Consider the following 14,707-nt stretch of genomic DNA (forward strand, 5'->3'; position numbering starts at 1 on the left):
GTTTTTCCTCCCCATTTGATTCCATAGTCTCTCCTTTCCTTTCTTGTGCTCCTAAAGACAGAGTCTATCAAAGTGATCTGTATAAAGGGCGATAGAACACAGCTCTGCTTAACTCCTGATTTAATACAAAACCAGCTGCTAACCTCATTTCCTACCTTAACCGCAGCAGTATTATTCTCATGCGTAGCACTTATTACTTTAATGTATTTTTCTGATATACCATACAAGAATAAGAGCTTCGCTAAAGCTATTCTACCAACAGAATCGAACGCTTGCTCATAATTTATAAAACTGAGGACCAAAGGTGTGTGACAGCTCAGGCACTTCTCTGCTATTAACCTAAAAGTAAAAATTTGGTTAAAAATTCATTTAAGTTCAGAAAAAATACTATTTGTAGAACTCTATTGATATTCTGAACACAATTTGAGAATTAATGTCTTCATATAGGTGGCTTCTTTCTTGGCATGCTCTTGGAGAATTATAGCTATACTTTAGCCAATATTCATATCTAGAAATGGTAAGTAGCCAATAAACAGCAACAACGACCACACTGCCTTTCCATCCCAAACACAGAAACACACTTAGAACAATAAAGAAAATTTTCTCAAGGTAGTGGAATTCAATTTAGTGTGTAGTTCGGCCTTATGTCCAAGGGTCATCTTCAGCACGACACAAGAAAAAATAAAAAAATAAAATAATATTCCATGAAAATGCGAATTTTAAAACTAAAAATGTTTTTTTGAACTTTGAAAAACATTTTTAAAATATTTTTAGTTTTAAAGTTTGCATTTTAATGTAAGTTCCTTCTTTATATTTTTTCCCGTGTTGTGCTGACGATTCTTGGAGAGTTTCTTCCTTATATTCACTGAATTGAAGTCCTCTGTCTTGAGGAAACTTTCCCTATTGTTTCTAAGTGTGTTTTTTTCTGTTTGTAGGCAGGAAATCTCTGTCCTTACGTCCAAATTCATCCTCATGGCACGAGAGAAGAAGTGAAGCATGCAGTAAATCACCTGCTTCCATTTTCTACTCGAAAACAAAAACTCCTATGTTTTGGTCTGGTGAGTAATGCGTTCAATTGTGTACACGGCAAACACGGAAAGTAGTTTATTAAGCGGATTGAACACGTGTTGAACATTGTTTGAACACATGCTTTCAAAATAGTTCAAAACAGTGTCGTTTGTATATATTTGGGCCATAAGTAACTAAGATTGTAAAAGTACAATCATAGCAGGCAGCATTGGTATGATATGATTTTTATTAACACCGAGAGCCCTTCAACAGTTCATTCACAAATGAGTTGACGGACAACCACCTCGTTTGGCTAGATGCCAAGTGGATGTCAATCTTCATATTTCAAAGTGTCTAGAGCTTCTTCAAACCTTAGATTCTTTTTGTGCTTTGATCAAGTAACTGCCAATGGTCTTACAGAAAGAATAAGCGTCAATGTTTTACCCTTTATCAGCAACAATGACATATCAATATCAATATCAATGACAAATTAAAATTTTGCGTAACTCAAGACTGTGCACGGACATACTTGAATTAAACTGTTGCACATGATGCATCTTACACAGGGCTGCAAAGCTCGTTTTTTAAATTACACTGAAAGGTTATTTTACGCTAGGGCCTGTTGTTCGTAAGCTAGAATTCCAATGTAAAAATCAGGAATTCAATTATTTTGACAGATGGAGTTTAAAAAAAGATCTGAAAAAGAATCATAATACTTTAGTAGACGCGAGGCAGACATGAGAAATTTTTTCTCCACTTGAAACCTGGGGAAAACATGAAATCTTTTGGGTAATGATAAGAAGTAGAAGCCCTACTCAGTCCTCCTGAAATTTGGATCTTATAAGCATGCAGAATCGCCTTAATCGTTAAGACAACAGATGTCGTTTTATCGCGAAGAATTTTGAGTAGCCCTATAGCCGTCTGTACATTTACATTTCTTCTGCAGTGTAAGGTTGGCCTCTATTTTGTAATGGAGGTCTGATAAATCTCAAGTACAAGGACTCATTTGATAGAAACACTAGAAAATTTACTTAGGAATACTTTAAAAAATCATTTTCCTTACTTAGGCTATCTCAGTCCTAAAAGTAGTCTGCTCTGCTTTACCTACCTCCCTCCTAACAGAGCAATAAATAGGGTAGCCTACTGCATGTATAAGTGAATTTATAGCAAACAGTATAACTGTTTTTTTATAAAGTGAATATACCACTTGATGCCTTTTTTATGCTCTTTACAAATATAATAATTGCTTCTACAGGAAATTTAAATTTAACCACTTTTTAACCTAACCTAAACTAACCTTGTTATGAATAATTTTAGCACTGAGAAAATGTAGTATTATTTTTTCAATGGCTAAGATGCCGCTGAGAAAACATAGTATTATTTTGCAGAAAATGAGCAATAAGTCATACTCCAATTGAAAATTCATCATTTTGAAGGGCTCAAAAAGTGCTTAAATTTGAGCGATTATTATATTCATAAGGAACATGAAAAAAGGCATCAATAGGTATGTTCACTTTATTGGTAAGTCAGTTATATGAACTGTCATAATTTTTGAAAATTTGTCAGTATTAAGAGCTAAAAAAGTGCTTAAATCTGAATTTCCAGTAGAAGCAATTATACATATAGGTAAAATTCTAGTTAATTGACTTCTTGCTATCTCAGAAAGGGTTTAGGTTAGGAAAATGAAACTTTCAGGGATGAATCTACAGACAAAATTATGTCCAGGGAAGGTATTTTCAAGCAACTAACTCCACTCCTTCTCCCTCTAGAGGGCCCTGACCTTTGATGACCTTTAAAAATATGTGTGTTATAAAAGTGAAACCTTGCAAAATAGATCTTCTGCTTAATTGAAGTACAACAAAATTGTTTTAAGATTCATAACTTTGCTCATTTCCATCTTATAAGGTTTTAAAGATATGCAAATACATTTCCTAAATAAAAAAAAAAAAACATTGATAGGGCTCAAAATTCTACTCAAATAACAGGAATTGCATTTTCAGAACTAAAGGCAGAGAAAAAGCAACTAGTACCTGAAAATTAAGGTAAAATTTTGTTTTGTCAAAATTTCAATAGGTATAGTACCTGTCATATAGGCAAATTTCAGGGCCTTCTGGAGGGGGAAGGAGTGGAGGTGGGTACTTCAAAATACCTTCCCAGGACATACTTTAGCCTGTAGACCCATCCCTGAAAGTTTCATTTTCATAACCTAAACCTTTTCCAAGATAGCAAGAAGTCAATTAACTAGAATTTTACCATATATATATATATATATATATATATATATATATATATATATATATATATATATATATATATATGTATATATATATATATATATATATATGTATATATATATATATATATATATATATATACATATATATATATATATATATATATATATATATATATATATATATATATATATATATATATATATATATATATATATATATATATATATATATCATGAAAAGAGAAATCACCAATGCAACAGCACAAACACAAAAAAAAGGCAACACCCAACATAAGGGCTCATCAGGAGAATACACTGGCCTATATAGGGTTTTGCCACTCTAAATTCTCTACCCAGCACAGTGTTGTGGCTACCACAGAATATCCATGGCATCCCCGTGTCAGGTATCACCCCCAAAATACATGCCTATGAAAAAAAAACAGCAAATGTAAAACAACCAAGTAAAACCAAAACAAGCTTATCCTGTTAATATATCCCTCCCTTTAGCTACAATAGGTAAACTAAATATTATAAATTTTACCAAATCACAAATATTAACACATTGCAAAAAACCTGAATGAACTAAACAATTATAGAATTCATCTTTACCATGTGGCTAATTTTTAAGAAAATCCGCTCAATTAGAAACACAATTCAAAATAAATGGCGCTGCGACAACATTTCTCAAACCTCCGAAATTAGTTGAAAATTTCTTTAAGTATTTCTAGATAATTCTTTTGATATTTATTTAAAAGTTCGTTATAATGAAAACTAATTTTTTTAAATTGCCAAGTTAATTTATTTGCAGAAACACCTCTTGATATCAATTTTTGGCTTAAGATTTTCATCTATTTTTAAAATCAATATAATTACTACAAATCCTTGCATAACGAAGTAACTGTGAGAAAAACGCTGAATATGTGATATTTGATTGTATATTACTTTCAGGGAATGGGAAACTAATCACTTCAAAATCAAAATCATCCGTTTTATTATACATTTTAAAACTTAATTTATTATTATCACAAATATTAATATTTAAATCTAAGAAATGATGTTCATGACCAGCGCCATGACTAGGCTCAAGAATAAGCTCTGATGGATATATATTTTTAGAAATATCAATGAAATCCTTACAATTTAAGACCAAAATATCATCTAAATATCTTTTATTATTTGACAAAGCATGTTTTAAATTAATTGGATTATTCTTATCCATCATATATTTATATTCTAGTTGACTTAAAAACAAGTCAGCTATAAATGGGCTGGCATTTCCCCCCATGGGAATTCCCACAATTTGCTTGTACAAATCACCCCCAAATCTTATATAAGTATTGTATAAAACAAATTCCAATAACTCAAAAATCATATCCAAGCTGTAACATCTCAAGTTAACTGTAGTATTAAAGCAGTTTGTCCATATAGCTTTTTTATTATAAATGTCTATTTTTAAGAACCTTTTACTAGATAAGAGGAAAGATTTCTTGATAACAGTTTTTAAATTATCAAACACTACATTAAGTGATAAATTAGTATACATTGTCGCAAAATCAAAAGACTCAATTCTTTTAGCTGAAACCATTGTTAAAGAATCTATCACCTGCAGTGAATTATTAACACTCCAATATGGATTAAAATTCGAAAATTTTTTAATACCAGAACAATAGGTTTTAAGTTTATTTACAATTTCCTTTAAAATTAAAGAGAGGTCAGTAGCAGCAATGTGGGTTAGACATTTAGCTGCACCAGCAATAAACCGTGGTTTAGGGGGATTCATATGAAATTTTACAGTCCAATATAGGAAAGGGAACTTTTTATCATTGTCATTTATTTTAATTTTAAAATTTTTAAAAAGTATTTCTTCAGTCTTTTCAATTAAATTCTCATCCTCTATATTTACGTTTTCGTAAACATTAGTTGTGCATAACTCCCTTTTTAAGATATCACAATACAGCTTCTGACAAATTATGGCAAAATTATTATTAGCTTTATCCACTGGCACAATTACAAATTCATTCTTTAGATTAGCAATTGCTTGTTTAATCTTCGCATTATAAAATAATGATTTAGTGTTACTATTTTTTAAGTTAGAATATATTTTATTTCTTATTCTACTAATAATTAAATTCTTCCAACTTTGAAAACTCTCTTTATTTTTATTCTCTTTCTTACACCACTTATCAATAAATAAATCAAAATCATTTTCCAAGCCATCAAGAACACTCGATGGTTTCAGATGATGAGAAAGACGGAAATTAGCCCCTTTATTCATTATAATTTGAAGATCATCTTGCTTTATTATTGACAAGTCCCCTGTTATAACATGTTTGTAAGTAGGATTTACAAATGGGCCAAGTTGCTTACAATTACAAACTGGTTTCCAATTTATATCACTATCTAGTCTTTTTAGTATTAAATTATAATTAAAAATAATTTGCCCAATAGTTTTTGAAAATTTATAAGTTAAGACTGGACTATCATTATAATTCAAATTACTAGGAAGGGCCTGTTTCACATGCCGCTGATTGAAAATTTCTGGTAAATTAATATCTTCAATCTGCTTAAACCTAAAATTAATAGGTAAATATAATCTGTTATCCTTATTACTAATCTTATTGAACTTTTTCTTTTTTGAAATAAATTTCGTTTTAGTTAGAATGCAAATTGTATCACATATTACTTTAAAATTATAATCAAGAGCTGTATTATTCTTAACAATCCAGAAAAGTTTGATTAAATTCCTCTTGGATAAATTATTTAGACATTTTATTACAGAAATTATACCCCTAGATTCAAGTAGCTGGCATAGATCTATAGAAAGCATATGTACATCTAATTCATTTTTTCTATTATTTTTCCTATGTCCTCTCGATCGTTTTTTACGTTTAGTAGGACAAGTATAAAAAGGATGGTCCATAAAACCATAATACAATTAACAACAACATGAGACATGTCACCATATTTTGCTACACGATCATTTAGCCCAAAAGGATAAGCTGTACCAAGAGTATGGATCCAGAAATCCTCCTGTTTACGTAGTCTATTATTCTTCTCTTCTTTATTTAAATTTTCTAATTCTAAATTTTCTAAAATTGTGACAGTTATATCTGATATGGAACATTTACCATTATTACAATGTTGAACTAGATAGTTATTAGTTTTTTCATTATTAACTGTTGTCTTATGTCCAGAAAATCTTTTATATATATTATTAGTTGTTTCCCCCCACATATTGTAGGCATCATTTATTACATTCTAATAGGTAAATTACATTGGTTGTTCTACAATTAACATTACCACGTAACTTGCATGCAAAATTTTTATTATATAATGTACTTTTAACAGAAGTCCATGGGACAAAATGATCTTGGCAAAGAAAACAACGACTTTTACACTTACTAACTTTCAAAAAATCATTCCGAATTCCGAGGCTAATATTTGTGTTTTGTTGCATAAAAAGCTATTGAAAATAAATCCAAAACAAACCAACATCCAAATCAAAATCCAACAATCAAAGTCCAAAAAACATGCCAAGGTCAATAGGTCAATAGGTCAATAAATACATAAACAAAAACATGAAAGAACATGAAATTTGCATAAGTGCCATCTCACCAATAATTAACAATATCAGGTTAAAAACCTGGACCAGGGTAAAGGTCTGTCGGGGAGAAAACTAAAAAAAAATTTTCTCCACCAGCACTGGATCCAACCTGGAATAATATCATGAAAAGAGAAATCACCAATGCAACAGCACAAACACAAAAAAAAAGAGAGACAGAAGGAGAAAAGGAAGACTGTTTTCCTAAATTAGTGATTAATATAGACCAGCACTTGAATGAGGCCTTAACCCTACTCATCCATACAATCACATAGGTCAAACAGCATAGCCACACACAATCAACCATAAAGAATAATCCATGGACAGGCTGTCATGTCGTCAATAAGTATAAGTCGTCATTTACCAAACAATAGAAAAAATAATATAGACAAATAATTCAGAGGCAACACCCAACATAAGGGCTCATCAGGAGAATACACTGGCCTATATAGGGTTTCGCCACTCTAAACTTTCTACCCAGCACAGTGTTGTGGCTACCACAGAATATCCATGGCATCCCCGCGTCAGGTATCACCCCCAAAATACAAGCCTATGAAAAAAAAACCCAGCAAATGTAAAACAACCAAGTAAAACCAAAACAAGCTTATCCTGTTAATATATCCCTCCCTTTAGCACCAATAGGTAAACTAAATATTAAAAATTTTACCAAATCACAAATATTAACACATTGCAAAAAACCTGAATGAACTAAACAATTATAGAATTTATCTTTACCATGTGGCTAATTTTTAAGAAAATCCGCTCAATTAGAAACACAATTCAAAATAAATGGCGCTGCGACAACATTTCTCGAACCTCCGAAATTAGTTGAAAATTTCTTTAAGTATTTCTAGATAATTCTTTTGATATTTATTTAAAAGTTCGTTATAATGAAAACTAAATTTTTTAAATTGCCAAGTTAATTTATTTGCAGAAATACCTCTTGATATCAATTTTTGGCTTAAGATTTTACATCTATTTTTAAAATCAATATAATGACTACAAATCCCTGCATAACGAAGTAACTGTGAGAAAAACGCTGAATATGTGATATTTGAGTGTATATTACTTTCAGGGAATGGGAAACTAATCACTTCAAAATCAAAATCATCCGTTTTATTATACATTTTAAAACTTATTTATTATTATCACAAATATTAATATTTAAATCTAAGAAATGATCTTCATGACCAGCGCCATGACTAGGCTCAAGAATAAGCTCTGATGGATATATATTTTTAGAAATATCAATGAAATCCTTACAATTTAAGACCAAAATATCATCTAAATATTTTTTATTATTTGACAAAGCATGTTTTAAATTAATTGGATTATTCTTATCCATCATATATTTATATTCTAGTTGACTTAAAAACAAGTCAGCTATAAATGGGCTGGCATTCCCCCCCATGGGAATTCCCACAATTTGCTTGTACAAATCACCCCCAAATCTTATATAAGTATTGTATAAAACAAATTCCAATAACTCAAAAATCATATCCAAGCTGGAACATCTCAAGTTAACTGTAGTATTAAAGCAGTTTGTCCATATAGCTTTTTTATTATAAATGTCTATTTTTAAGAACCTTTTACTAGATAAGAGGAAAGATTTCTTTATAACAGTTTTTAAATTATCAAACACTACATTAAGTGATAAATTAGTATACATTGTCGCAAAATCGAAAGACTCAATTCTTTTAGCTGAAACCATTGTTAAAGAATCTATCACCTGCAGTGAATTATTAACATTCCAATATGGATTAAAATTCGAAAATTTTTTAATACCAGAACAATAGGTTTTAAGTTTATTTACAATTTCCTTTAAAATTAAAGAGAGGTCAGTAGCAGCAATACGGGTTGGACATTTAGCTGCTCCAACAATAAACCGTGGATTAGGGGGATTCTTATGAAATTTTACAGTCCAATATAGGAAAGGGAACTTTTTATCATTGTCATTAATTTTAATATTGAAATTTTTAAAAAGTATTTCTTCAGTCTTTTCAATTAAATTCTCATCCTCTATATTTACCTTTTCGTAAACATTAGTTGTGCATAACTCCCTTTTTAAGATATCACAATACAGCTTCTGACAAATTATGGCAAAATTATTATTAGCTTTATCCACTGGCACAATTACAAATTCATTCTTTAGATTAGCAATTGCTTGTTTAATCTTCGCATTATAAAATAATGATTTAGTGTTACTATTTTTTAAGTTAGAATATATTTTATTTCTTATTCTACTAATAATTAAATTCTTCCAACTTTGAAAACTCTCTTTATTTTTATTCTCTTTCTTACACCACTTATCAATAAATAAATCAAAATCATTTTCCAAGCCATCAAGATATATATATATATATATATATATATATATATATATATATATATATATATATATATATATATATATATATATATATATATATATATATATATATATATATATATATATATATATATATGTGTGTGTGTGTGTCTGCTTATTTCTGCATGCAAGTTTTCTGAATATTTGGAAGGATTGTGGCAGGCTGAAGTCTTGGACTATTAATGGTTTGCAGCTATGTTGTGAAGTTTTTTTGCTAAATTGTTAAGAAAACATAAGGCTGATCTTATTGAGAAAAATGCTCATAAAATTGCAGAGAATCCTTCAAAACTCAAGAAAAAATTTGAGTACCCTTGTGTACACATTTGTGTAAATAATATTCTTGAGCCTGATTGGATAAATTATTATAAGCATGAGTTTTCTTCTCCTAATCCTGCTCTTGAATAAAAATTTGAAAACGAATTAAGTGCTTGTCTGAAAAAAGTCTGAAAGTCTTTGATATTTATAATTAAGCCAAGTGATGTAGGCCTATTGTTTTGTTGTAAAAAACTAAAAAAGAGAAATTCCATGGGATTTGATGGAATTGCTGCCAGACATTTTGATTATGCAAGTGCTTTTCTTTTTAATCATTTATCTCTACCTTTTCAAATGTCTATTGAAAACAGAGTTGTTCCTTATCAATTTACAGTTGGTCAAATAACAACTATCTCAAAAAGAGGCAAAAGGGATTTCACTGCTTGTAATTTGTTCCAACCTATAACAGTTTCTTGTACTATTTTTAAATTATTTGAGTTAGTTATTTTGGATGAAACTGTTTCTAAATGTTATGTCCCACCCCATCAGTTTGGTTACCAAAAAGGTATTAGTCAGGAGCATGCTCTTTTTGCTTTAATGAATGTTCTTGATGATGCAGAAAGAAATAGATCCCATATTGTCCTTAGTGCTTTAGATGTTGCTCAAGCTTTGGACTTTTCAAGCTTTGGCATTTTTTCCTAAGTTTTACTTGAAGCATATAAAAGAAGGGTAAATTTTTGTATAGTAAAATGCCTTCTGTAAATGTACCATCAACTTTTTGATATTTTGAAAGGTGGCCTTACCTCACCTTCTTTATTTAAAAACTCTGTTTTACAAGCCCAAAATTCTGTTAATTTTAGTTGCATTCACCATGGATTTAACTTGTCTTTAATAACTTTTGCAGATGATGTTTTGAATTTAAGCCATACTTTTAGTGGATGTGAAAATGTGTTTAATCAGCTTTACAATGAATACAAAGATTTTGGGCTTTGTTTCAATGTAGAAAAAAACTGCTGTTGTAGCTTTCAATTTTAAAGAGACAAATGACCCAGAGACCCAGTTTTTTTTTGTCTTTAGCTAATGTTCAAGTTCCCCTCTCTCAAAAATTAGTTTACCTTGGAATGCCTATTGGAAAAAAATATGAATGAAGCTGTGAAATTATCCTATGAAAATTTGAAGAAAAAAAAAACTGAAAATTGCTTATGCTTCAATTGTTATCATAGATTAATTAAATCTTGCAAAAATATATAAAAGCCTAGTTGCACCTCATCTCCTTTCTCTTTGTCTGGTTTGGCAGTTTTCTAGTGAAAATCAGAAACTAATTGTTTGTAGAATATATTTTCATTATGCTAAATTCCTTCTCAGTTACCCTCCTTGGAATAGAAATAGTTACTTAATGAATAAATTCCACCTAGTTTTGCCTATATGTGCTATTGATAAAAGGCTACATGACTTTTGTTCTTCTACATTGATAGCATCTCATCCATTTTCAGCATTATTTATTTAACTGTTTGTTGGTGTTGATCTGTATTTATTTGTAGCTTCTTTTTTTTATTGTTTTTCTCTTGTTACTCCATCTTATGGGCGTTATGTCCTTTTTTTTATATATGGGTTATAAATAATTTGATATATATATATATATATATATATATATATATATATATATATATATATATATATATATATATATATATATATATATATATATATATATATATATATGTATATTTAATAGGAACAGGCACATACTCATTAGCACTATCCATCAAAACAGCCTCTTCTGGTTGCACCAGGCTGAGAACCTCAGATGACTGCAATAAATTAGTCGTTGCACTATATATATATATATATATATATATATATATATATATATATATATATATATATATATATATATATATATATATATATATATATATATATATATATATATATATATATATATATATATATATATATATATATATATATATAATATATATATATATATATATATATATATATATATATATATATATATATATATATATATATATATATATATATATATATATATATATATATATAACTACTACTACTACTGCTACTATTAATAACGCACTGCAGCACCAAGCCGCCTAAGGCCAACACAGCTACGCACGCTCCTCCTCCAGCCTAATCTATTCGAGGCCTCCCTCTTTACACCCTCCCAGGAAGTTCCCATTTCCTTTAAATCTTTATTTATGACATCCTCCCAACCCAGACAAGGACGACCTGCTTTCCCTGTAGGCCCAGGCAGTTGGCTGAAAAGGACAATCTTTGGCAATCTGTCATCCTTCATCCACAGAACGTGGCCTAGCCATCCTAGGCCACGTCCACCTTTCTTTCATTATAGCCCTAGAAAGTGGGATTGAACCACATTTTTTGTACAACCTATTGTTTGAAATACGATCAATCAGCCAGGCACCCAGAATAATCCATAGGCAATTTCTCTGGAAAAAATCTAGTAAATTTTCATCTGCTTTTTGGAGCGCCCATGCTTCAGAGCCATATTTGACCTCTGTCATCACTGTAGCTTCCAATATGCTAATCTTGGTTTGCAGACTTATCTTCCTATTCTTCCAAACCTTTTTTAACCGTGAAAAAACACCCTGAACCTTAGCTATTCTACTTTTAACATCTTCACTGCTCCCACCATCTTTACTAATAATACTACCAAAGTAAGTGAAGCTGCCAACCTGATCAATCTTTTCGTTACCCAACATAACCTTTTCATGTTCACTTATTCCTAGCCTTAGTGACTTAGTCTTCCTCACATTAATTTTCAAGCCTATTCTAGCACCCTGAACTCCCAAAACCTCTTAAAAATCCATTCATTTTGCTCACACTTTTATCTAATATGCTTAAATCATCAGCATAATCTAAGTCCAGGAGCGTTTTTCCTCTCCATTTGATTCCATGGTCTCCAATTGCCTTTCCTGTGCTCCTTAAGATGAAGTCCATCAAAATGATCCATATAAAGGGGGATAGAAAACTACCCACCTCATTTGGAAAACAAATCCTTATTTAATACAAAACCAGTTGATAACCTCATTTCCTACTTTAACCGCAGCAGTATTATTCTTGTACATAGCACAAATCACTTTAATGTATTTTCCAGGTATACCATATAAGGATAAGACCTTTGCTAACACTCTTTTATCAACAGAATTGAAAGCTTGCTCATAATCAATAAAACTGAGGACCAAAGGTGTTTGACAACAAAGGCACTTCTCAATTGTTAACCTAAGAGTGAAAACTTGGTCAACACATCCTCTACTTTTTCTAAAACCACACTGTTCTTCCCTTAAAACTTTGTCTACAGCATCTCTCAGTCTGAAAAGTATCATATTACTCAGTAATTTGCTACCTACAGAGACAATATATATATATATATATATATATATATATATATATATATATATATATATATATATATATATATATATATATATATATATATATATATATATATATATATATATATATATATATATATATATATATATATATATATATATATATATATATGTATATATATACGTAGTGAAAAAAAAATCACCAATGCAAGAGCACAAACACACACCACACAACTGAACATAAAAAATAAAGCAAAAAAAGAAAGACAGAAAGAGAAAGGAAGACTGTTTTCCTACTTTAGTAATTAATATAGGCCTAGATAACATGAACAAGGCCTTAACCTTACTCATCCATCCAATTAGGATACATAGGTGAAACAGCATAGCTATACACATTCAACTGCTAAGAATAATCCATGGACATTTAGTCATGTTGTAAGTAAGTATAAGTTGTCATAAACCAAATGTTTAAAAATATAAATCAAACAAATAGTTCAAAGGTGATCACCCAACACAAGGGCTCATCAGCAGAATACACACTTGCCTATAGGGTTTTGGTGCTTTTTTGAAGTTGCCTTATATTCTTCCTTGATTTAGGCTTAGGTCTTTTCTCAGAACTTTCACACAACTTAATTTTGTTACTGGTGAGCAATGTGGTTAGTTTTCCAATTCTTTATCTGTATATTTAAACATGTCTCTGATATGCAAATAAACATTTTTATATTCACTTCCAGGGAGTGTTAAGATGGGAAAAGGGAACTTCAACCTTAATGTTTGGGAGAGGGATAGGAGGGCCCAAATGCTTTTGTCACTGAAATATTGGTTTGCCCTAAAAAGGGCCATCAGTTTATTCTTAAAGGTTCAAATGTATTCCCTGGGTTGAGGGGGCCCTATAGACAGGAAATATCAAAAACCATTTATTTCACTTAAAAGTGTTATATTTTTGTTTTTTGGATTGGCCAGGACTCATGAATTTTTGGCTCAGCTCAGTCCAAAAATAGTTATTAGAGTTTAGTGTTTTTGGTAATCATAAACCAAACATTAGAGACTTATGACACATGAATATGGGGTCAGTAAATACCATATCCATTGGCATTAAAGTTCCTAGACTAGGTTATTTCTCATGCAGAAAAAGTGAAACTTTCAAGGTAACCGCATTGGACAAAAAAGGTCTTCAATATGAGATCTAAAATTTTTGAAGAAAAATTTGTTGCATATAAATTTGTTGAATGAAAACTTAATTTTTTTCTGCTGATATGGGTGACAATCACAGGGCATATAGACAAGGCCAAGGGAACCTCAGTGGACAGATAATCGCTTTTTTTTATGTCATAGGAAATAATGCCCTTGCCTTTAGACAGTTTAAGAAGGTGGCAATCCAATTCCTATTTTATTTAATTTCTGTTCTTTTTAAGTTAGACTTATTATATGAATTTCTCATCTTAGGTTTTAAAATGGTTTTTCATTTTTCTTTCAAAAAACTGTTTTTTTTTTTGTGGAAACCATTTAAGAAAAAGTTGTTGCTTAGTAAGTTTAAAAAAAAAATTCTTTGAAATTTCATCTGACCAATGGGCATTCAGTATGACTGATCTGCAAAATGGTCTAAATATTTAAGGGAATAGTAATATACATAAAAGCTAATTGGTAACTTCATTTGTTTTTTACTCGTTTCAGACTAATCTCATTAGTCTGAATTGTATGTGTGTCATGCCTTCAAAATTAATCCATCATTTCACATATACTTCTATACTCCACTGCATTATGTCACTGCAACCTGTCAAATAGTTTTTGTGAAGGAGATTTTATGTCTATGTAAGCTTATAAAATGAACATCAACTAGAAAAATTTTTTGATTGCCATTCTGA

The 14,707-nt window shown here is 30.2% G+C and overlaps 1 protein-coding gene across 5 annotated transcripts in view; it reads left to right on the forward strand.

Annotated features, from left to right (window-relative positions):
• Nucleotides 1-14,707, forward strand: part of LOC136034359 (trafficking protein particle complex subunit 1-like) — a 78,712-nt gene that overhangs the window by 39,539 nt on the left and 24,466 nt on the right. Inside the window, exon 2 of one of the 5 annotated variants that reach the window (XM_065715494.1) lies at nt 936-1,058. In XM_065715494.1, the coding sequence (XP_065571566.1) occupies nt 936-1,058 (123 nt within the window). The other 4 variants (XM_065715496.1, XM_065715497.1, XM_065715499.1 and 1 more) reach the window with 4 other exon arrangements.

The sequence above is a fragment of the Artemia franciscana genome, chromosome 13, assembly GCF_032884065.1.
Source record: "Artemia franciscana chromosome 13, ASM3288406v1, whole genome shotgun sequence".
Taxonomy (NCBI): domain Eukaryota; kingdom Metazoa; phylum Arthropoda; class Branchiopoda; order Anostraca; family Artemiidae; genus Artemia; species Artemia franciscana.